The 26,083-nt window shown below is 48.3% G+C and overlaps 1 protein-coding gene across 2 annotated transcripts in view; it reads left to right on the plus strand.

Annotated features, from left to right (window-relative positions):
• LOC142258636 (CD48 antigen-like) overlaps positions 1–26,083 on the plus strand; it is a 110,945-nt gene that overhangs the window by 73,892 nt on the left and 10,970 nt on the right. For both annotated transcript variants that reach the window (XM_075331270.1, XM_075331271.1), the window contains 2 exons: positions 12,396–12,491; positions 23,326–23,390. In XM_075331270.1, the coding sequence (XP_075187385.1) occupies positions 12,396–12,491; positions 23,326–23,390 (161 nt within the window). The remainder of the gene's footprint in view (positions 1–12,395; positions 12,492–23,325; positions 23,391–26,083) is intronic.

The raw sequence follows: 26,083 nt of genomic DNA on the forward strand, positions 1-26,083 counted from the left end.
GCCAGCACCACCCCCATATTGTCACAGTTGAACCGGATCTACTTATTCGACAACTGGTCCCTCCCCAAATGAAGTGCGACCATCATTGGAAAAAATTTCCAATAGCGACACATTCCTTGTCAACCCCTCCGCCATCCAACTTTCTGGCCACCAATCCGCACACCACTGACCCTGAAAAAAGGCCCCGAAACCTGAGTCACCCGCAGCATTTGTAAACAATTCCAATTTGAAATTATCCACTACCTCATCCTTAAGCAATGAACGACCATTGTCCTGCTCCCCAAAAACTCTCCCCAACCGACAAGTCCACTCTATGTTCCGCCGACAAACGTATGTAGGGGTGAAGACCAAGCACTCCAGCTGTAGCGCAAGCTAGCCGTCGTGAAAACTCGGCCCATTGACATTACCCGACACGCAAAATTAAGTTTTCCCCAATAGTGATTGAACCTCCTTTAATTGTAATTTCCTCACCCGGCATGCCCTTGCTACCTCAACCTTAAGCGTGGCAACCTGTCGTCAGGAAGCCGAACCTCCCAAATCACTGAGTCAATTACAATGGCCAGAAAACAAATACAGGTATTTGGCCCAACAGTTTTTTCCAGGTGCCAAAGGCACCCCAAAGCCTCTCACTATCCATTCCATTGCTGCTAGAATGCTGGTGCCTGTGCCGAAACAGCCAATCCCACACACCAAAAATTCATCCCGGTAAGGTACCAGTGATGCCAAACCAGAAACATCACGCCCCACCCATTCTAAAAAAGAACTAAAGGTTTCAACAAATGTGCACGATACTGCACAACTCATTGGTAAGCAGGGGTCTCCAAAACAATCTCCCTTCCAAAAACAACCCAATAACCGAACACTTTTTGGATGAACTGGTAAGAGCCAGAAAGCTGCCTCAATATCTGTCTATTGCCATCAACACACCCCTCCCACCACTTTTTACCTACTTTGTAGCCTCATCAAATGACGTATACACCACCTAACGAAGCTCAGCCAGTATACCAGCATTCGCTGACCTACCCCTGGGATGAGACCAATGGTGGATCAGCCGAACTTTACCTGGCTCCTTCTTGGGCCCCACCCCGAATGGCGAAACCACAAAATTAGAAAAAGTTAAAATACCATAGCAATCCATTAGGCACAAAACATAATCTCAATTGGAGAAAACCACGGAAAAAGCAATTAGAATAAACCGTGGAAGGAGATGCACACCACAGGCAGCATTCAAAAACAGGAGGACAAAAAGTGGCTAATATGCAAAAGGTAACAAGTATTTATTAAATAGTAAGCAATTCATTACAAAAAATATCGTGGAGAAGATGAGAAGGCATGACATACAACCTGGCACAGTGGATAATATCACAGTTAGTACAAAAAGCTGCACAAATGGCTGGACTGGTAAAATGCAATACAATAACAGCATAAATACATGGTCAGTCTAAAGAACATACCCAGTGCAGCCAATTTTACCAGGAGTAGAAAAATAAAGTGCCAGTAGTGCAGAGGACAGAGGTCTGGATACCCCCCTAGGAAGGGTAACGCGCGTTTCGCGTGTAAGGAGTAACACGCTTCATCAGACCGTGAGGGATATGGTTTTCTCCGTTACCGGAAGTGCTAAATAGGCCGGGTGACCAGTCACATGATCTTTACTAGCCAATGAATGGTGAAGAAGTCGGCGCATGCGCGGTCAGCGCAGGCGGCCGGGGATGCGCGCACGGCGTCAGGCAGGGCGCGCACGAGAGGAGGCATAGCTCCCAATCCTGCACGCCGTTACCTGGGAGACGCCGTCGGGCAAGCCAGGACGCCAAGCGCGGACCGCGCATGCGCACAAACACACCATCCACGTCGGGAAGGTAACAACTGAAGATAATATGCTAAGTATATAGACATAGATGATACCCGCCGGGCAACAACAGTAGGCCACATAAAAACATATAAGAATTGGTCCAATCAAAGAGTGAGAATAAATGCATACAATAGTGGGCATGATGTTAGATATCCGTGGCGAGTACACATACAGAGTCCAAAAAACTCAGAAGTAGATTCTTCAAACCGACAGTGGTGGTTGCATGCCGATCACACAGGACGGAGAAAAAGAACTATGAAAAATAGAAAAATAAGAAAAAATTAAGAACAATTAAAAACATAAAATTCTGGAACATGTGCCAGTCCTGGATAAGAGGAAAGGCAAATGCTCCAGAAAAAGAGGGAAGGGAGGGAGGGAGGAACTACAAGAAAGGGGCAAAGCTAAGGGACTCATTCAAGCCAGCTGGGGTCATGGAACCCAAGATGGTAATCCACTTTGTTTCCTTCTGGGCAAGAATTTTCCTAATATTGCCACCTCTGCTGCCAACATGAATTACATCTATGCCCTTAATCATAAGTGACTTGCTGTTACAGTCATGATGGCTACGAAAATGTCGGGGCAGGGTTTTAAGGGTAGAAATATCCACCACCGTCTTGGCCGCACCAATGTCCCTCACATGTTCACGGACCCTGATTCGGAGTTCCCGTGAAGTCAGACCTATGTAGACCTTCGGACAGCCGCAGGTGGCATAATAAACCACATTCGAGGTCGCACAAGAAATGTAACACCTGATGTCAAAAGTGCGGCTGCCATCTACAGTTATAAAGGTCTTGCTGCGGGAGACATTGGTGCACGCAAGACAGTGGCCACATGGGAAACAACCATGTAAGGGGGCAATTTGGCCAAAAGGATGGGACACAGCTGGGACATAGTGACTGCGCAGTCAGTTTCTCAGGATGAAGCGGATCTGTTCTACCTCTGACAACTTCAAGGCCCAGGCTGAAGATCTTAGCTCTAGATTGGTTGCTAGGGGCTATAGTCACCGCTCCATTAAAAAGGGTTACAATCGGGCTCGGAATACCCAGAGGCGGGAGCTCCTACAGTCTTCTGGTCGAGGGGATAGGGGGTTCGGAGAGGTTCGTTTTATTTCAACATTTAATCATGAGTGGCAAACTATGCGCGATATTCTTAACAAATACTGGCCAATCCTGAAGAGCGACCCTAGCCTGAACTCTCATTTACCTGACCATCCACTTATGACGGCACGACGTTCCAGGAATTTGAAGGACTATCTTGTGCGCAGTCACTATGTCCCAGCTGTGTCCCATCCTTTTGGCCAAATTGCCCCCTTACATGGTTGTTTCCCATGTGGCCACTGTCTTGCGTGCACCAATGTCTCCCGCAGCAAGACCTTTATAACTGTAGATGGCAGCCGCACTTTTGACATCAGGTGTTACATTTCTTGTGCGACCTCGAATGTGGTTTATTATGCCACCTGCGGCTGTCCGAAGGTCTACATAGGTCTGACTTCACGGGAACTCCGAATCAGGGTCCGTGAACATGTGAGGGACATTGGTGCGGCCAAGACGGTGGTGGATATTTCTACCCTTAAAACCCTGCCCCGACATTTTCGTAGCCATCATGACTGTAACAGCAAGTCACTTATGATTAAGGGCATAGATGTAATTCATGTTGGCAGCAGAGGTGGCAATATTAGGAAAATTCTTGCCCAGAAGGAAACAAAGTGGATTACCATCTTGGGTTCCATGACCCCAGCTGGCTTGAATGAGTCCCTTAGCTTTGCCCCTTTCTTGTAGTTTCTCCCTCCCTCCCTTCCCTCTTTTTCTGGAGCATTTGCCTTTCCTCTTATCCAGGACTGGCACATGTTCCAGAATTTTATGTTTTTAATTGTTCTTAATTTTTTCTTATTTTTCTATTTTTCATAGTTCTTTTTCTCCGTCCTGTGTGATCGGCATGCAACCACCACTGTCGGTTTGAAGAATCTACTTCTGAGTTTTTTGGACTCTGTATGTGTACTCGCCACGGATATCTAACATCATGCCCACTATTGTATGCATTTATTCTCACTCTTTGATTGGACCAATTCTTATATGTTTTTATGTGGCCTACTGTTGTTGCCCGGCGGGTATCATCTATGTCTATATACTTAGCATATTATCTTCAGTTGTTACCTTCCCGACGTGGATGGTGTGTTTGTGCGCATGCGCGGTCCGCGCTTGGCGTCCTGGCTTGCCCGACGGTGTCTCCCAGGTAACGGCGTGCAGGATTGGGAGCTATGCCTCCTCTCGTGCGCGCCCTGCCTGACACCGTGTGCGCATCCCCGGCCGCCTGCGCCGACCGCGCATGCGCCGACTTCTTCACCATTCATTGGCTAGTAAAGATCATGTGACTGGTCACCCGGCCTATTTAGCACTTCCGGTAACGGAGAAAACCATATCCCTCACGGTCTGATGAAGCGTGTTACTCCTTACACGTGAAACGTGCGTTACCCTTCCTAGGGGGGTATCCAGACCTCTGTCCTCTGCACTACTGGCACTTTATTTTTCTACTCCTGGTAAAATTGGCTGCACTGGGTATGTTCTTTAGACTGACCATGTATTTATGCTGTTATTGTATTGCATTTTACCAGTCCAGCCATTTGTGCAGCTTTTTGTACTGACTGTGATATTATCCACTGTGCCAGGTTGTATGTCATGCCTTCTCATCTTCTCCACGATATTTTTTGTAATGAATTGCTTACTATTTAATAAATACTTGTTACCTTTTGCATATTAGCCACTTTTTGTCCTCCTGTTTTTGAAAATTAGAAAAAGGTAGGAGGGTGCCTAATCATGCCCCCCATTCTCCCCAACGCCACCTCCTTTCCTAACTTTTCACCTACCACCGCCACATGTTGATACGCCGAGGGAGATTCCTGGTTGTCCCTGGAACTTCAAAACAGGGAAAGGAATCCTGAAACCCTCCCCAAAACCCAACCTCAAAACTTCAGCTTTGTCCTTATCAGGATCCCTATTTAGGTACGGAAGCATCGCAACTAAGCTCACCGGTGTCTGACCCTTGGACGCCCCATGGGATGCTCCGTTACAATGGGTGCAGAGGTGTTCAAACAACGGCAAGTGGCACCGAACTTGCATTCCCTCTCATTAACTTACCAACACGAACCTGACTTCTAGGACCCTGTCTGTCCGTACTGACCACTGGCACCCCAGCTTCCTGACCGGCCGGGGAACCCGGCCCCGCCCTGAAATGACTGACCATATCTGACTGCCGCCATCACCCGCAACCACAAACCTATATCCTTCTGATCCCATCTTATGGATGGACGGTAGCCATCCTCTGATGAAACTGCTCGTCATAACGTATCCAGGTCTACCCCCCATAAATCCTATAGGCCTCACCAATCGAGCCCATATAGCAAAACAAATGAAAAACAATTATCCGGCGCCTTTTCGCCAATTACTCTTGCCCAAACTGCAACGCCTGCAACCAATTAGCAAATGTCTGGAATCAAGCGCCATCGCCACTTCTCCACATCTTCCTTCCTGCTATCGTCTTTTCCCCTTTGTCAAAATACATCTTGTCACCTCCTTACTCTTTTCTGTTTGAACTGACACTAATACTGGGGAAGAGATACTCCCAACTGTGGACTCACTAGCCGCAATGACAGACGAATTAACCCAAGCCGCCACTGGCCCCGGGGGTTTTCCCTGGTCCCCAATCCGTGCCCACAACTGGCGAACGCAACTTAAATTCTGACAACTCCCCACTTAACGCATTCCCCCCAACACCCGCTGGCACCCCCAATCCTAACCCCAGCTGACCTGTCACCCCCCCTTACTGTGTACCTGACCAGCATGTGAAGACAAACAAGACATTGAATCATACTCACCAGGCTGCACAAAGGTAGAAACCCCGCCAGCCGGACCACCTGCATCCTGATGTCCCTCCTGCCGATCTAGCATGACTTGGCTCCTCCCATCTGACTCTGCTCCATTGCTTGTGTAGCCGCGCGGCCCGAGGACCCCACCGGCCGCATATCCTGGACCTCAATCAGTAGCGCCGACCAACAGGGGGAGCCGCGTATTATCCTCTGGGCTCTCCAAGCACGGCCCCCCTGCCCCGCTCCATGTGGCCCCTCTTCCAGACAGGGCCTCTGTAGCCGCAGGCCCTGAATGCCAGGCCCGATGAATTTCCGACCGCAACCGCCTGGCTCCGCCCACCTCACAAGGATCCATCCGGGGTACTATCGCTGCAGGGAGGGGCTCAGGGCGCTCGGCAGGTACATCACCAGAGCGCCCCGCCGCACCGCCGACGTCACTTGCAGACAAGGCGGCAGCAGGCCCCGCCCCCAACTCCAGCGCAGGCCTGCTAACCGCCGCTGGGCCCAGCCGCCCGTTAGAATTCCTCAAAGGCCGGGGCCTGCTGAACCTCTCAGCTCGCGGCGTCCGGCCTGGAGGGTCCCCGGAGGGGCTTCTGTGGCGACGCTGGGCCCTGGGAGTCAGGTCAGGCGACAGCCTCTCTGGCGGTCCAGACCTCCAGGGGCACCGCTGTTGTAGGGATGCAGTCCCTGTCCCCTCCGGACTCCCACCAGTGATCCCCGCTACTGTGTTCTGCAGCAACCTAGGGGGATGGTCGCCGGCAGCAGCTCTCATGCTCCAGGAGCTAATCCACAGACGGGGATGGGGACTCTCACTCTCACTGGTGTCCCAGAGCGGGAAAAGTGCCGCTCCTCCCCCAGCTTCACCTTTTAACTGTACCCTGACTTACTCCCCCTCCCCCACCCGTGACATCATGACCTCCACTCCAATCAGTGTCATGCTGGCCTCCACACATGCCCGAGGGGAGGGGGGGGTCAGTGCTCCGGCCATTCTTTACATTGCTGATCCTGAGTTACCTCCTGCATTATACTCCAGAGCTGCACTCACTATTCTGCTGGTGCAGTCATTGTGTACATACATTACATTTTCCCATTGTGAAGACATAAAAGTAACAGTTTCAGCTAACTGAAACTGGGAGGTTTTCAGAGTTCTGTTCTATTCTTTTCTGTTGAGGGTACTTTCACACTTGCGTTGTTTTCCTTCCGTTACAATCCGCCCTTTTGGAAAACAGCGGAATCCGTTAACGGATTCCGCTGTTTCCCATAGACTTGTATGGATGACGGATTGTACCAAAAGGACCTGCGTTGCTTCCACTGGGCGACGCTCCGTTGCTTCCGCCCAGCGGGAGGAACACACCATGTAACGTTATTTTGAGCAGCGGAATCCTCTGGATTTCACTGCGCATGCTCTTTTTTTTTTTTTAAATCACAAACTTTATTTTGGCTTGCGGTGGCCGAACGTTCAGCTGAGCGCCCGCCCGCTAGCATGCCCGGCCGCCGGCAAGTGACAGCACTCAGCTGAACGACCGGCCGCCGACATGCCCGGCTGCCGGCAAGTGACAGCGCTCAGCTGATCACCCGGCGGCCGGCTACTGTGAGTGATCGGCTGATCACCCGGCTACTGTTAGCGATCAGCTGATCGTTCACAATAGTCTGCCGCCGGTAAAAAACACAAAACGGATTGCGTTGTTTTGCAGCATCCGTTGCATCCGTTGTGCCACTATATGCAACACATCCGTTGCATCCGTCACACAACGCAATGCAACGGATACCGTTCAACGCAAGTGTGAAACTAACCTGACATTAAACCTGTGTGTGAAAAAACATTTCTTCTGTAACTCAGATGTGACTCGCCCATACAAGTCTATTCACATGCCACAGTATGGTATCTTATTTGTAAGAATATTTTGTACCAGCAGCAGCTATGTTTAAAACAAATCTCTAATATATAAAGCTCTGTGTGTGTGTGTGTGTGTATATGTGTGTGTGTGTGTATGTATGTGTGTGTGTGTATATGTGTGTATATGTGTGTGTGTGTATATGTGTGTCTGTATGTGTGTGTGTGTGTATGCATGTGTGTGTGTGTGTATATGTGTGTATATGTGTGTGTGTGTATGTGTGTCTGTATGTGTGTGTGTGTGTATGCATGTGTGTGTGTGTGTATATGTGTGTGTATATGTGTGTGTGTGTATATGTGTGTATATGTGTGTGTGTGTATATGTGTGTCTGTATGTGTGTGTGTGTGTATGCATGTGTGTGTGTGTGTGTGTGTGTCTGTATGTGTGTGTGTGTGTATATGTGTGTCTGTGTGTGTGTGTGTGTGCGTGTGTGTGTATATGTGTGTGTGTGTGTGTGTGTGTGTGTATATGTGTGTGTGTATATGTGTGTGTGTGTGTATATGTGTGTCTGTATGTGTGTGTGTGTGTGTGTATGTATGTGTGTGTGTGTGTATATGTGTGTCTGTATGTGTGTGTGTGTGTGTGTGTGTGTGTGTGTGTGTATATTCACTAAAGGAATCCGCACCGTCGCATTTACAATCACGAAATATTGCACAGACACCTCATGTGACTCAGAGAACATCATAGACTACCAATGTATGTAAAGCACTGTGGAATTAACAGCGCTATATAAATGAATAAAATTATTATTATTATTATTATAGACTATGATACGAGGGGAAATTTTTAACCCCGCACTTTACAGTTACTCTCCAAAAAAGACCACTTACTTACTGTTTGGATGTGTGAGGTAATATATTGGCTGTTTTGACAGTGAGCCTGGATATTTATCAGGTGGCCGATAGCAACCAATCACAACTCTACTTCTATTTTGCTACAGGTCATTAATAGCAGCTCTGATTGGTTGTTATGGGCAATGAAGGACATTCTTTAGGGTGCTTTACACAAGACGATCTATCGTGCGATAGATCGTCGGGGTCACGGTTTTTGTGACGCACATCCGGCATCGCTTGCGACGTCGAGCTGTGTGACACCTCCGAGCGACGCAGATTCACTCACAAATCGTGAGTCGTGTACTCGTCGCTCGGTTTCCTAATCTCGTTTAATTAAAATGGCGCCGGTTGCTCATCGTTCCCAGGGTAGCACACGCCGCTCCGTGTGACACCCCGGGAACGATGAACAGCAGCTTACCTCCGTCCCGCGGCACCCACCGGCAATGCGGAAGGCAGGAGGTGGGCGGGATGTTTACGTCCCGCTCATCTCCGCCCCTCCGCTTCTATTGGCCGGCCACTGTGTGACGTCGCTATGACACCGAACGTCCCTACCCCTTCAAGAAGAGGATGTTCGCTGCCCACAGCGATGTCGCACAGCAGGTAAGTGCATGTGACGGGGGTTAACGACTTTGTGCCCCACAGGCAACTAATTGCCCGTGACGCACAAACGATGGGGGTAGGTATGATCGATGGTGAAATTGCACGATAGATCGTACCGTGTAAAGCAGGCTTAAGTGTAAGAAGCTTATGTGTGAGGTAATGACTCGCCCACCCCAGGGCTATGGGTCACCCGGTGCCGGGCCAGCCTAGTCCGGGGGTTAGTCAGTGGTGGCGGGGCACAACTCCGTGACCCTGGCGGGAGTCAATTAATATGGCTTCAGTGGGGGTGATTAAAGTTTATAATATTCGTGACGCCACCTGTGGTTTGCGGCTATTAAGCCGCCGCTGCTGTATGGGGCCTCCGGGGCTGGTGGAATGGCAGCTTGGATGGTCCTGCTCCCCACAGGTGGAGCAGTACCCCAGGGCACAGTTGGTTCTTGTAAGTGTCTATGCAGTGATGGAAGTCTATGCAGATGAAATAACAGAGGCAACACCCGGGGGTGCAGTTTCAATATGTTTACTCACAGTTGGTTATTTGACACGGCAGCTGTCCGGTTGCCCACTGGTGTGCTGGAATCCCCTTTCAGGGACCTCCGCTGATCCCGGGTACATCCAGGAATGAAAGCCGGTGCACCCCTCTATTGTGTTCCTTTCTTCAGCTGACTTCTAAGCCTTGCCTTTGCTGGATGAATCTGGCTTGGCCTCCATTACAGCCTCCGGGTCAGGGGCTTTCCTAGTGGGTATTCTACCCCCTTTCCAGAGGTTCTGCTGTGGGCTGTGGCCCTGGGTGCTTGCAGCCACCCTGGACCTCGGTTTTTACCTTTGGAACTGACTTCTCTTCCTCCAGTTTCTAGGGACCGTCCCCTGTTTGCAGCTTGATCCCTCCACCGAATGACTTTGTGGAACAGGCCACAGGCTTGGAAACTTTACAGTGGCCCTGGAATCCCTTCAGTTCTGCTTGGTGTCACCTGGGCCTAGCCGGGCCCCAGGGTCTTCACCAGGAAGCGTTACTTTCTCCTTCTTGCTCCTGACTGACTAGAGCACTTCTCTTCTTACTCCTCTCCTCCTTCTCTGAGGTAAAACTCCAAACTCACTGCTCCTCTGCCTCACGCAGACCTCCTCACTCCCCTCCTCCCTGAGGTAAACTGAAACTCTATGACTTGACCTTCCTGTAACTACTCTTCTCTCGGCTGGCTCCTCCCACCCACCCAGTTGCTAAGCTCTACCCTATGGAAGCAGGGATGGGTCTTACGGCCCCTCCCAGCATGCAGCATGGGAGGGTAGCTGCCACTGTCCCTGGTCCCTGTGTGTACCTAACAATGAGTGTAGTGCAGATTTGCCTGTGGACCGGCATTCACTCCTTTCCTTACCCAAGATGGGACATCACACCTCTGGCTGGGGTGCAATGTTCCTGTGGCGAAGGAAGCCTCAGGGGCACCACAGTAATGTGGGTGAGAGGGAGAGTGGGTGAGAGAGGGAGAGTAGGAGATAGGTAGAGAGAGACTTACCATAGTTATTATCCCAGGCAACGCCAGGTACTTCAGCTTTTATATATGTGACGCCACTAGACTATCAGGTCATTACAGGGTATTGCACAATCTGCCCTCCCATGCAGTATCCACCTCCTTCTTGGTTTATGGGTCCCCAACTACATGGTGTTGCCTACATCAGCTAATTAAAATCCTAGGTACACTCTGCACCGCAGCCACCAGACACACCAGTGGATGGCCTGAGTGGAGTAGGGTCGCCCACTTGAGGGGTTGGTTGAAGGGAAGGTCAGGAGTGTCAGGAGTAGAGGGGAGTTGTGTGTCGGAAGTGAAGGAGCGAGGAGGTTAGGAGCCGGGGTCCTAGGAAGCCATCTAGGTAGCAGATGGTGGTCTGGGCCTAGAGGAGCTGGACCCCCGATCGCAGGGGATCGTGGCAAGGGGCATGGAACTGTCGAGGAGCACAGCAGGCGGCCTTGCACCATTACCGAGCTGGGACCAGGCCACAACGGGGTACGTGGACCCTAGGTCAGGGAGTAGCTTTAGGCAATCTGACAATTTACCCGACGAGAACAGAGCCTTCAAGATCCGCTCTCCACCCGCTCCAGAATAGGGGTACTAGCCCTACGAGGGGGATAGGACTTTCCAATAAAACGGTCCAGGAAATACCAAGCATGAACCCTGAGAGCAAGCTCCCTCACTTAGCCATAGTGGGGAGTGGGACCCGGCAAGTTCCATACTACAGGGATCAACGGAGAAGTAAACTTAGTGTCAGGAGGCAGGTCACGGATCACCAGGCAGCACCATCTGGGACGGGACCCGAACTAGCTCCCCTCAGAGGCAGCGGTGTCAAGAACTTTGGTTTATCCAGTTGTCTGTGTCAGCTTAATGGACTTGAGTGAGTACGCAAGTGACCTCCTTCGCACCCAACGGCACTCCTAGAACACCATCACCGAGTCCCAGGGCATCCCCCCTACCCGTGGAGGGTTCTAACATCTGGCTGTCCACTCAATCACCCCCGGGTACTCCCAACTGCAGCGGTGGTACCATACCACAGGTGGCGTCACGAACTCTAAAGGGTGCTTTACACCCTACTACATCGCTAGCGATCGCACCTGCCCCCTTCGTTTGTGCGTCACCGGCAAATCGCTGCTCGTGGCGCACAATATCGCTAACACCCGTCACACATACTTACCTTCCTAGGGACGTTGCTGTGGGTGGCGAACTACTCTTTGTTAAGGGGGAGGTTCGTGCGCTGCCACAGCGACGTCACAAAGCGGCCGACCAATAGAAGCGAAGGGGTAGACACCAGATGCATTAACGACACGCACACCTCGTTGCCGGAGGACACAGGTACGGTGTTGTTTGTCGTTCCTGGGGTGTCACACGTAGCAATGTGTGCTGCCTCAGGAACGACGAACAACCTGCGTCCACAACGACCGAGATTTTGAAAATGAACGATGTGTCAACGATCAACGATTAGGTGAGTATTTTTGATCGTTAACACTCGCTTGTACGTGTCACACACAACGACGTCGCTAACGAGGCGGGATGTGCGTCACGAATTCTGTGACCCCGACGAAATATCGTTAGATATGTTGTTGCGTGTAAAGCCCCCTTAACACAATTCCCCGTAAATACCCCGTTCATTTGATTGGCCGCACGACCCCCCGATCCAGACACCCCTTGAGCCACCGCGGATCCGGATCCGAGCAGCCCGGCTGCTGACACGGGGCGACACATATACAGTATATATATATATATATATATATAGACAAGTGAGAAAAGTTTCCTGGATGAAAATGACAGTTTTTTTCTATCCGCTGGTGTGAACCTGGTCTGTGTGACTCGATCTGTGCTCTTATGTTACAGGGCGGCCTCGGCACCAGCTGATGTTGTACATTGTCCCCGCTGCCATCATCCTGTGTACTGGGATCATTCTGATAATTACATGGAAAATAAGAAAGAGTAAGTAAATATGTGTATATAGCATAGCCCTGTGTATATATAACATAGCCCTGTGTATATAACATAGCCCTGTGTATACATCACATCCCTGCACCAAATGTTTACACATCAAACACTGACTAATCAGCTGTATTTATGGTGAACAGCTGCTGTATCACACCGCTTATTCAGAACATACATCTATCACACAGGAGAGGATTAGATACACGGCTCAGCAGACAGTATCACACAGGAGAGGATTATATACACTGCTCAACAGACAGTATCATGCAGGATAGGATTAGATACACGGCTCAGCAGATAGTATCACACAGGATAGGATTATATACACAGCTCTGCAGACAGTATCACACAGGATGGGATTAGCTACACGGCTCAGCAGACAGTATCACACAGGATAGGATTAGATACACAGCTCAGCAGACAGTATCACACAGGATAGGATTAGATATACAGCTCAGCAGACAGTATCACACAGGATAGGATTAGATACACAGCTCAGCAGACAGTATCACACAGGATAGGATTAGATACACAGCTCAGCAGACAGTATCACACAGGATAGGATTAGATACACGGCTCAGCAGACAGTATCACACAGGATAGGATTAGATACACAGCTCAGCATACAGTATCACACAGGATAGGATTAGATACACAGCTCAGCAGACAGTATCACACAGGATAGGATTAGATACACGGCTCAGCAGACAGTATCACACAGGATAGGATTAGATACACGGCTCAGCACACAGTATCACACAGGATAGAATTAGATACACAGCTCAGCAGACAGTATCACATAGGATAGGATTACATATACAGCTCAGCAGACAGTATCACACAGGATAGGATTAGATACATGGCTCAGCAGACAGTATCACACAGGATAGGATTAGATACACGGCTCAGCAGACAGTATCACACAGGATAGGATTAGATACACAGCTCAGCAGACAGTATCACACGGGATAGGATTAGATACACAGCTCAGCAGACAGTATCACACAGGATAGGATTAGATACACAGCTCAGCAGACAGTATCACACAGGATAGGATTAGATATACAGCTCAGCAGACAGTATCACACAGGAGAGGATTAGATACACGGCTCAGCAGACAGTATCACACAGGATAGGATTAGATACACAGCTCAGCAGACAGTATCACACAGGATAGGATTAGATACACAGCTCAGCAGACAGTATCACACAGGAGAGGATTAGATACACAGCTCAGCAGACAGTATCACACAGGATAGGATTAGATACACAGCTCAGCAGACAGTATCACACAGGATAGGATTAGATACACAGCTCAGTAGACAGTATCACACAGGATAGAATTAGATACACAGCTCAGCAGACAGTATCACACAGGATAGGGTTAGATACACAGCTCAGCACACAGTATCACACAGGATAGGGTTAGATACACGGCTCAGCAGACAGTATCACAGGATAGGATTAGATACACAGCTCAGCAGACAGTATCACAGAGGATAGGATTAGATACACAGCTCACCAGACAGTATCACACAGGATAGGATTAGATACACAGCTCAGTAGACAGTATCACACAGAATAGGGTTAGATACACAGCTCAGCACACAGTATCACACAGGATAGGATTAGATACACTGCTCAGCAGACAGTATCACACAGGATAGGGTTAGATACACAGCTCAGCACACAGTATCACACAGTATAGGATTAGATACATGGCTCAGCAGACAGTATCACAGGATAGGATTAGATACACAGCTCAGCAGACAGTATCACACAGGATAGGATTAGATACACAACTCAGCAGACAGTATCACACAGGATAGGGTTAGATACACAGCTCAGCACACAGTATCACACAGGATAGGATTAGATACACTGCTCAGCAGACAGTATCACAGGATAGGATTAGATACACAGCTCAGCACACAGTATCACACAGGATGGGATTAGATACAGCAGCCAGGTGCACTGTTCTGGGACATTATCCTGGTGTACTATCTTGGGGGTCTGTACATTACTGGCTATTGAGCCATTAGACAGGGGTCCATCTGGGCAGCCCCTTCTTGGATGATCACTGTGAGTCCAAGTTTTCTAAGCCCGCCTGGCAGCTCCATGTGACCACTCCTTGGCTATGAATGGGCGAGCCCAAAATACATGACCACATCAAGTCCATGAAAGTGGGAGCAGCTTGTGTAGGGGGTAACGCACTATAAATTCCAGTACAATTACTCATTATGGAGCAGTTTATATATCCTAATTACTGATGAGAAAATACCAAGATATGTCCAATATGATGGCACTGACAAGCAGCAGGTGTCCGGCCACACCAGCTTAGTCACCAACAAGGCCTCCACACCCTGGAGGAGTCGCTGAGATGAGGCTCGAGGCAGAGACCTCTATTTGCGTTTCTCAGCCAGCAAAACCCCATAACCCTCTGAATATTTGTTCCGGTATCTACTGTTGCCGCCTCATTTTTACAGTCAAGCAGATGTAGTAATGTGAGGAACTCATCCTTCAGCTGCTCCAAGAGCCATCATGCAACCTGACCTTCAGATCTGCAAAGATTACTATGTATGACTGTTCAAGACTGATGGGAAACAAGGATCTGGAGTGGACTAGTTCTCATGTGCAATTTCTGTCTGTTGCTTCACATGCTCATCTGTCCTACAAATCACTTCACCTGAAGATTGTGCTGTCATCATCCTCTCTTACAACTCTACCTTTATTTCATGTAGTTTTGGAAGTCAACTCCTATTTTTGGGAGTCCTAGAGGTCTACACTTTTTTTTAAGAGTTCTGGAGGTTTTCCTTTTCTTGGGAGTCCAGGAGGTCTTCCCTTCTTCATGGGACCGAGGAGGGCTTCCCTTTTCCTGGGAGTCCATCAGCTCTCCCGTTCTTGATGGAGATGAGGAAGTCTTCCCTATTCCTGGGAGTCCATCAGGTCTCCCATTCTTCATTTGACCGAGAAGGTCTTCCCTTTTCCCATAAGTACAGAAGGTCTCCTTATTTTACTGGAGTCTAAAAGATGTTTCCTTTCACTAAAAGTCCAGGAAATCTTCCTGTTTACTGTTGTCGCGGGCGGAGGGGCCGCGCTCGCTACGCTCGGGTCCGGGGCTTCTGCTGCTGCTCGGTGGGTCGACCGGCGGGCCGGACCCCGGGACTCGAGCAGCTCTCCTCGCCCACGAGTGAAAAGGGGTGGTTTGTTTGGGGAGATAGTTCGTGACGCCACCCACAGTTCGTGGTGATTATGGGCACCACTGCTGCTGGTGACTGGGATCCCGGGAGCGATGGCGGGGAGCAGCTAGGACGTCGGTTCCCCCTCCGTAGATAGGGGTTGGTGATCCCGGGGCCCAGTGGTGATACAGGGAGGCAGGGTAGCTGGGGTGCAGGGTTACGGAGGCAGCGTGGCGCGGTGCCGGATGGCACTGTTGTACTGTACTGACCACGATGGTTTCCCAACGGTAGTCCGCTCCCCGGCGTGTATGTACCGAGGGAGCCCGTTTTGCCCGCAGGCGCTGGCCCTTGGAGCTCTAGCCTATGGTGGTGGCTTCCTATCCTCACGATGTGGGCGATTGCCTTCTGTCGGGACTTGGGTCTTAGGGAACCCCTGGGGTTCCGGTCACTGTCAGATTTGACCTTTTCGGCGGCTCCTAGCCTGGTCGGGGTCCGATGGCCCTGCCTTTGTGCTGGATGCAGATCTGTTCCCCGGTTCGGTACCGGCGGGCCACCGCCCGTCCTCGGTCCTACGGTTCCACCGACCTGCACCCACTCCTGCAGACGGCCACCATTGTCTACCAACCTTGCTCACAGTGCCTGGGCTCCGTACCAGACACCAGCAGTTCCTCTCCTCTCCACTTCACTACTCTACTCACTCTCACTGCTCTTCCCGCCTCCAGGACTGTGAACTCCTCGGTGAGTGGGGTCAACCGCCTGGATCCACCCCACCTGGTGTGGACATCAGCCCCTGGAGGGGGCAACAAGGATTTTTGTTTGACTGTTGTTACTATCCAGGGGAGGGGGTGTGGGCGGTGTTGTGCCTGTGACTACCTGGCTAGTCCAGGGCGTCACACTAGGATTTCAGGAGACTTTCCATTTCCTGGAAATTCAGGAGGCTTTCCCTTCCTTTGGAGTTAAGGATGCCTTCCCTTTCCTGGAAGTTCAAGAGGTCTTCCTCCTTGCTGAGTGTCCTGGGGATCTTCCTTTTTCTAATTGTCCAGGAGGTCTTCTCTTGTTTTTGATGGTCTCATCTTATTTCTGTGGGTCTTCAATGCATCACCTTATTATTGGGAATTTTTTCTGAGAGTCTTTGTCTTTCCTTCTTACAAGAATCCTTGAGGTGTTTTCCTTTTTTTGACATCCATCAGGTCTTCATCTATGCCCTGGAGTCTAGCAGATCTTCCCCTTTAGTTCTGGAGTTTCATGGTTTTCTGGGAATCTCCCTCTTTTTTTTTTTTTTCCAGGAGCCTATAGGATATTCTGACTAATATTCTTGTATGCGATTTAAAATGGTTCTTAATTATTGTATAATGAAAGTTCTTCTACAATTTCTTGTATTTCTATTTTTATATAACAATTTTTAAAATCTCAGCATGCCTCCCCTTACGCCCAGGAGTCACGGAGATCTCCCTTTTTTCCAGGAAATTCAGAAGGTTTTCCCTATTTCTGAGAGTCTAGGAAGATTTCCCTTTTTTTTTTTAGTCCAAAAGGTCTCACCTTTTCCTGAGGTCCAAAAGTTCTTACCTTTTGATTTAGAGTCCTTCCCTTTTCATTAGAGTCCAAAACTTCTGCCCTTTTGATTGGGCACCTCCCTTTTCACGGACGTCCAGGAGGTCTTCCTTTTTCTTGGGAGTCTTGGTCCACCTCTCACATGTTTTGTAGCAATATTCCCCATCTAGTCCTCTATTTGCTTCAGATTGGTCTACTCTTCTTTGTTCTTCTAGTGTTGGCTAGTGTTCTTGTGGAGGGAGACGAATGTCTTGGCATGTGTCATGGTGATGATAAAAGGTTTAGCTAGTGCAAAAGAACATAGAAAGAATGGTAGGAAACATTTATTAACCCCATTACTATCCCTATAAAGAATCCATGATACAAGAATCATGATCTATGCAAATCAACTCTTGAAAAATTCACGCATCTCAGTTTTGGTGGAGGATCCAATTTTGACTTGCAGATGTTTCCATCCTTACCTTTCCACAAAATATTGTAACAAGCCAGGAAATATCTCCATTTACCGTAATTTACATCGCAACCACCGGGTCTGTAGACATATGCAGAAAGTTATAGTATAAAGGCCGCTTAACACGCTACGACATCGCTCAAGCGATCTCGTTGGGGTCACGGAATTTGTGACGCACATCCGGCTGCTTTAGTGATGTCGTTGCGTGTGACACCTATGAGCGATTTTGCATCATCGCAAAAACGTGCAAAATCGCTAATCGGTTACATACCCCCCTATTCCCAATTATCGTTGCTGCTGCAGGTACGATGTAGTTCTTCGTTCCTGCAGCAGCACACATCGCTATGTGTGACACCGCAGGAACGAGGAACCTCACCTTACCTGCGGCCGCCGGCAAAGAGGAAGGAAGGAGGTGGGCGGGATGTTTGTGCCGCTTATCTCTGCCCCGCCGCTTCTATTGGGCGCCCGCTTAGTGATATCGCTGTGATGCCGAATGAACCGCCCCTTTAGAAAGGAGGCGGTTCGCCGGTCACAGCGACGTCGCTAGACAGGTAAGTATTGTGACGGGTCTGAGCGATGTTGTGCGCCACGGGCAGCGATTTTCCCGTGTCGCACAACTGATGGGGGCAGGTACGCACGCTAGCGATATCGGTACCAATATCGCAGCGTGTAAAGCAGCCTTAAGTATCTCCCAACAGACTATCTCAAAATTATTTTTTTTCTTTCAAAGCCGCTCATTTTGTGACATATCACGCTAAGGAGAAAGGTAAGGAAGGAAATATTTGTAACTTTGGTGACCAAGTGCGTAATATGTGCTCTTTCTCGGTCATGACGTACATAATGCGTGCCAATGACTAACACCCTTTTTAATGAGCCTACAAGACAGTAGGCATTGAGGGCTATCTAAGAGGTCGGCTCTTGATGACTTGAATATTTTATAACTTACATAGTGAACCATTAACGGAAAGGGGAAGTAGAAACTACACCTATTACTCTGTTTACTCAGATATAAAAAGGCGCCAGCTTATCTCAACACCCCCACTATCCTCTAAAATTAACATGACTGTTGTTGTGCAGGAAGAACATTATCATTTTATTGAAACAGAAACTTCACGCCCAGAAAACGTCATTAATGTAAAACAGAAAACGTATATATGAGGTTCTCACGCCCCAAATAGGACAACCCTTGTCCATATGACCCGAGTGGTCTACCCTTCTACACTGGGTGTCTGTCACGGGTGTGTAACGGTTAGCAGACAACCCTACGGTGTCCGGCTACAGAAGGTCACTGCGTTTCGCTGCAGAAACTACTTTTTGATATTCCATTCTTTCTTCCTTGGTGTGAATGGGGTTCTATGTGTCTTCCCTGTTAGGGTTAACACTTTCCCTTTCGGACCCTGTGGATATCTTGGCAGTTCAGCTGCAAATCCTTATCCCCACTTCCTGTGTCGATATCTGCATTTCCCCTCGGTTTGTTGCTGGTGATAGAGTTTACTCCTATGTTGTCCAGATTACAAGCAGTCAGCTTGAAATCTCCTGTTGAAACACGTTTTTATCATTCTCCCAAAGTCATCTTGCAGATAAGCTGTCCATTTGTATTCCCCTGTTTGTTTTCCCTGTGTTATTTAGTTCTTAGTGGGGTTGACTAGTGCTCATCCCATCCATTCACTACCTAGAGCCTATTTCTGGGTCAGCCAGGACCTGGGTATCCTGATCGGCGTATAGATGCAGAACTTGTCTAGGGACATCAGTGGAGCCAGGGCCCAGTGGTAGGTTTTACCAGACACAGAGGGTTTCGCTATCTCCCCCCACCTTTTCGCCATTTGTCAGGGTACTCCCCCATACCTGACAATGTCATGTTTATAGCAAGGGTAGACCAACATGTGTCTACCATCAATGGGTTTGATGGTAAACTTGGTTCCATCTGTCGCTTTAGTTCTTTGGAAATTGATTCTACAACAACTGCTTATGTAGGCCCCAAAAAACCAACATGACCGATCAGACTTTTGAAGAATAAAGACCACTCAACATTTAGTCAAAACTAACCATCTCTCATTCCATGAATCCATCTAATGGTCAAAATTGGCCCTTCTGACCCTTGATCGATGTCTATGAGGGTTTTATTGTTCTATAATATACTTTGCTGTACCATCTGGGTAGCTTTTGGTACATCTGTATATTTTATATTTTATTTTACCACCTGTACTTTTATGCATCTTTTATAGCAACACAAAATATGGCCAGGCAAGTCCAGATATATTTTACGTTTTCTTTTTTAGCATATCATATAAACAGTGCTTTATAGTGTATGGGAAATATTGTAAAGCAATACTTGGGTTAGGAAACCGAAAACTAGTGTTTTATATAAACCTGTCATGGGATGTTCGGCTTTGCATACACCTGGTGCTACGGCGTCATCAGACTCTGTTCACACCACAGAGTCTGACAAGCCATCTGAGTCTTCTGTATTGTTCAGCCAGAGCCGGGCGTCGGCTTGTTCAGGTTCACTGGTCTTCAGCTCTTCAAGACGACTGAGTAGGACCTAAGTGCTCAGGTTATTGATTGCCAAGTGCAGGTGTCACGTCACTATTTAAGGCACTGCCTCTTAAAAATTGTAATTATTAGGGATGATCGAATATCACAAATATTTGGCTTCGCGAATATTCGACGAATAGGTTGCCGCTATGCGAATATTCGATGTGCAATGTAAGTCTATGGGAAGCCCAAATAGTTGCTATTCGGCAACTATTCAGGTTTCTCACAGACTCACATTGTGCAACACCCCTGTAGCCGGGTCGTTACAGGGTATTAAATGTTACCCCATTTTTCCCGGGCAGGAGGAGTCCCCACACACACACACATCCTCATGACAGGAAGGAGTTAACAGCTTTTCAGCAAAGTAGTTTGAGCCTGCATGACTCATCTCATCTCCTAATGAGCAGGTGCTTCACGCAGGCCAGTTCCCATGACAACCTGAGGGGAGTGGGGCTGAGTGAGTACAGTGCAGGGTAAACAGGAAGTTTGAGCAGAACGTCAGAGGCTGCTAGAGAGTGCAGACTTCCAGAGACAGCTCCTGTTGAGGAGATGCCACGAGACCAGGGCTGATAACATCTAAGGAAGGGAATGGAGCCGAGGACTGGGGATCTTTGAGAACGTTGTACCTGGTGGCGGTTAAGGCTACTTTCACACCTCCGGTTTCTGCAATGCGGCACAATCCGGCACTTTCCAGGAAAATCGCAACCATTTTTTTTTTGCTGCCGGTTGCGTTTTTACTGCATAGACTTTAATTAGTGCCGCATGGCCTTGCGTTCCATCCGGTTTTTGCCGCATGCTGCAGATTTAGCCGATGCGGCGGCCGGATGGAACGTTGCCTGGCACGTTTTTTCGTGCTGCAAAAAAAAACGCATCGCACCGCATCCAGCCGATGTGGCGCATTTTTCAATGCATGCCTATGGCGGCGCAATGCGGCAAAAACCGCATCCGGCCACCGCATGTGGTTTTTGCCACTGCGCATGCTCAGTAGCATGCCGCAAGCTGCAAAAACCGGACGGGCCGCATGGGAAAAACTTATGCAAAGGATGCGGTGTTTTCACCACATCCGTTGCATAGCTTGCACAGCCGGATTGAGCCGCACGGCTCAAACCGGATGTGTAAAAGCAGCCTAAGGTGTACACTACCATGCAAGAGAGAGAGACAGAATGGCGGCGGGTCCCCAAGATACTCCATGCCACAGGGATAGCATTAATGCACAGAGAGAGAGAGAGACCCCCAGATCACCTCACCGGACCCTTCCTCCTACCTGTCTGGGACCGACCAGAGGCTACAGGCGGCGAGGACCAGCATGCGAGTGCGAAGTGGAACGGACTTTAAATAAAGAACTGAAACCGCATTCCATGACTGGTGTGAGTAATGCCGCCGCCCTGTGCCCCCCCACCCAATGTCCCTGAGGACTGTTGCCCTGGTTCTCATAAACCTCCTGGGGCTCCACCAATCCACCCTTGGGGAGCGATTCCATCTGGCTGCTTATAACACCTGCCCCGGAAAGAGACTGTGCAGCGGCAGCTGAACACCTGGCCGCATACCACGGGTGGCGCTGCTAGCACCCCGTCCCCATCCCATACCGTTTCCTGGGGGAGAGCGGTGGCAGAGGAGGCCGAGACCTCTGTGGCCGCCGTGAGCGATGGCAAGCTCCCCAGGAACCCCGTTACCCTCCTTCCATCCCCCTTGTCACAACGGACTGACCTTGTGACTCTCTTATTGAAACCTGCCGGGGTCACGGAAGCCGGGTCGGGCCACTCACAGCCTGACCCCGAATACCACCGGTCCGGTGACTGTGCTAGCCCTGCAGGCCCTGGTGTGGGCGTTTCAATTGCGCATCGAATATTCACAAATAGTTGAATAGCGGCGACCTATTCGGCGAATATGGACATTGCTGAATATTTGAGGTATTCGATCATCCCTAGTAATTATTTAAAGTGATTTATTGTATGTTTGTGGGAGAAAATCAGTTGAACTTGTATTTAACTCATTTTAATGCTTAAGTCCAGTAGTTGTCACCTGTTTAGGACCAATCACTATAAAGACCACCCACTGGACTACTAAGCATTGACTTGAATTATATATCAGGAGTATAATTTTGTCCCTTAAACCTATATGATTAGGGGTCATAAAGAGGAGAATGACAATCGCCATTCTATCAGTATTGGGGTCATTTGGATGTTTTTGGTTGTCATTATGATTTAAAAAGAGAAAACCAGAGGAAAAGGTGATCCAGCTCAGCTGTGGCTAGGTCCGGCATGCAAGGATAACTCTCTGGTAATGCAAGGATCTAATAGTAAAGAAGAAAATCAAGCTTCCGGAATAATGTAAAATCTTGTGCCAGCTTTATTTTGAAGGACATAAAAAATATATATTTGTCATTACAGAGGACAAAAATAGGGAGCCCATGTGCGGCAATGCGTTTCGAATGCTGCCTGCGTTCTTTGTCAAGCCTAATTTGACAAAGAACGCAGGTAGCATTCGAAACGCGTTGCCGCACATGGGCTCCCTATTTTTGTCCTCTGTAATGACAAATATATATTTTTTATGTCCTTCAAAATAAAGCTGGCACAAGATTTTACATTATTGCGGAAGCTGGATTTTCTTCTTTACTTAAAAGAGAAAACGCAGTAGTTTGACAATAAATGACTTCACGCAACCATTAACCATGAAAAATTGGAAAAAAAGATTTTGTGTTGTCATTCATATTCTCTGAAAAAGGCCAAGAAAGCAAAAAATCTGCCGGGGTGTGTAAACTTCTGAGCACAACTGTATATGGTTGGCATAGCAGATGCCACTACGCTCAACGACATCCATCGTAAATTGATGGTGGCCATGTTGGAGTGGAGCCACAGTTTGCTATGAATTCTCATTTTTTTGATTATGCCGAAAAATCTAAGGATTGTGTCCATAACTTATTTGGGCTAGAACATTGCCCTAACCAAGTAGTATGAAGGTTATTGGCTAATCTTACAAGAAGGTCTATTAAGTCAAGTGATACCCTATGGACTCCTTGAGATGGCAAAAAATGTCCATGGTTTCCACCATGGCAAAGAGTTTGGGAGCCACTGTTTTACTGGGTTCATGACATGTTCCTTTATTCTTATTCTAGAAGCCAAAGAAAGAGAAGTGGACTACTCCATACCAGAGTTCTCTGAGCCATCAACTACCAGTCAGGTAAGGAGTAAATATATAGTCACCAGAAAAGGTGACTATTTTGAGAAAACCAATTCATAGTCCATCATCCAGTCCGGTCCTCAGTGGTAGCTAGTCTTCACGTCTGCCGCCAACATCCTTGCTGTCTCTGGGTCTCACTAACCCCCGAAAGTCATTATGTCAAGTTAAGCCTAGTCACTAGACCCCATTTGACCTAGGCCGAGGAAGTCCAAGCATAGAATAAAGATCGTCTGCCATGGAGGACCAGACTGGATGTCAGACTAGGGTAGTGCATATCGAATTGCTCATCTCTAATAATAAAGTAAGCAAGATTTCTATGACCAGCAGCCACAATGGTATTCCAAGTGCCTATTAACCCTTCGTTCTCTGATTAGAAGGCCCTTATGATCTCACAATGCAAACTAATCACAGACCCTAAAAAAAAGAGGAGTTGCAAGTAGGAGTCTTCAGTGCTCTGGTCCAGCGGCCTCTGCTACTGACGTTGTCGAACCCTCTGCTACTGACATTGACACTGATTCCTGCAAGTATTTTTCCTCAACTGTATTTCTCACCTTGAGACAAAAAAGACCAGGAATTGAGCACTGCAGCAAGAAATGGTCGGGATTTCATTATTAGAGGTTTCCTTTTACAATCAGGGAGTCACTGTCACGCTGTACAGAGGTCTAGTAAGATGTAGTACAGCGTATTCCCCACTAGGTGGCAGCAGAGTAGTGAAGGAGAGACAAAGTCACAATGTAGCAGAAAGGCAGCTGAAGTACAGCAGAGTAACTTCAGCAGGCAGTTAACAGGCGAACCATCAGGGGGCAGTAGATTAGTCAAACAGTCAGGGTCTAGCCAGAAAAGCCAAGTCACTGCAAGGGGAGTATCAAAATCAAGTTAGAAAACAGAACCGAGTCAGAAGCCGGGAGATCAGAGGGAAACACAAATAACAGACAGGAGCAGGAAGTCAGCGATCGGGACAGGCAGACGAATGGGGGAGGGTACAAGTCAGGACACAGTAGCAGGGAGGCAGGACAGATCGGGAACACTCACCAGAGTCAGTATACAAGCTGCAAGGCAGAAATATCACTGGCACTGAGCCATAGGTAGAGAGGCAAGATATAGTGTCCTGGGATCTAGAACGAGGCAAGGGAGTTATTCCCTGACATGATAACAAGGACAGATGCTCCTATGTTGTTCCTCATGCTATGGGACCCTAGACTATCCCTAACTTCAGGGATACTCCTGGTGATGGAGACAACTGAGCCTCATTGTCTGGCTTTGCTCCTGACCAGAATTAATCTGATTCCCCCCTCCCACCAGGAAGGGGCAGAAGTGACAAGGAAAAACAGATGAAGACATACAAGGGTAAACCATAACTCTGACACACTGCACGCGCGCGCGCACACACACACACACACACACACACACACACACACAGGCAATTAGAAACTCAGGAGAAAAGCAAGAGCAGTAAAGTAGCAACAAGGATAAACTCCACAATTGCACACAGCAACATATACTACAATACTACAGCCACCAGTTAGTCTGGATCACAACACCTTACCAGACCAGCTTAGATATACTATAGCTGGTATAGAAGGAAGGATCTAGCCAGCAGATGGGAGCAGATGTGATTGGCTCCTCCACAACATGTGATCAAAGGAGACTGACAAGCTGACTTTCAGAGATTAACTCTTGCTACCCTGTCTATGAACTACCCTTGTGCAGGTAGATGCCTTAGTCTGCCTGAATTGATCACAGACCCCAGAGAAGTTAGAGGGCAGAATGTCAGAATCTTTAGTCTGAACAGATCCCAATGCCACCATGATAGTCGGTGAAGTTTGTAAAAATCTCCTTGTCACATAGGCAAGTGTAATATGGACATCAGCAGGGGGCGCCCTTTTGATTGTCAGGAAAGGGACCAGCGACCATGCTGTCACTATTAGGCACCAGTGATTTGGATTAATTCAAACTAAGTTTCTGCCTCCAAGTTATTTACTGTACTTTGGCTCCTGTCTCCTGTCCCCGAATGAACTATGTTACACAAAGCCGTTATAACACAATGGCCCATTGTTTGCTCCTTAGACATCTGCCTCAACGGGTTTTCATTGCATTACAGACAGGTGGGAATATAGATTAGGTATCAAAAGGCCAGTAACTGAAAGAAAAATTCCAACTTCTTATCAGGCAGAAAAGTATTGGCACCTGCTCAAGAGATTTAATGTGTTACTTGGGTGCAGCAAGAAGCCATTTCTAAATGTTCATTGCACAGGACTCTGAAAGAATAGGAAATGTGGGCTATAAATATATGAATGCTGTTTATAATTCTTTGTGAGTGAGGTAGATATATAGTGTACGTATTTATCTGTCTCATCCATTTAATCTGCATGGAGAAAAGTATGTGCCCCCTCCACATTCCTTCTCCAGGAGCTTTTTGCACCTCCCATTTTACAGCCATAGACATTAATATGGAGTCGGCCCCTCTAGGGATATAATGGCTTTTGCTCTTCTGGGGAGGTTTCTTACAAGCTTTTGGAGGGGTCTGTGGGAACAGTGATGTTGGATAAGAGGGTTTCCAATCTTTGGTCTAGTTGTTGGATGGAGCTCTGTACAACCAGTTGTGTTCTTCCCGCCGAACTTCCCCGACTATGTTTCTATGGACAGAAAAGGGTTTGCCCGAAACTGTTCAGACAAAACTGGAAGCCACAATT

The sequence above is a fragment of the Anomaloglossus baeobatrachus genome, chromosome 12, assembly GCF_048569485.1.
Source record: "Anomaloglossus baeobatrachus isolate aAnoBae1 chromosome 12, aAnoBae1.hap1, whole genome shotgun sequence".
Classification (NCBI taxonomy): domain Eukaryota; kingdom Metazoa; phylum Chordata; class Amphibia; order Anura; family Aromobatidae; genus Anomaloglossus; species Anomaloglossus baeobatrachus.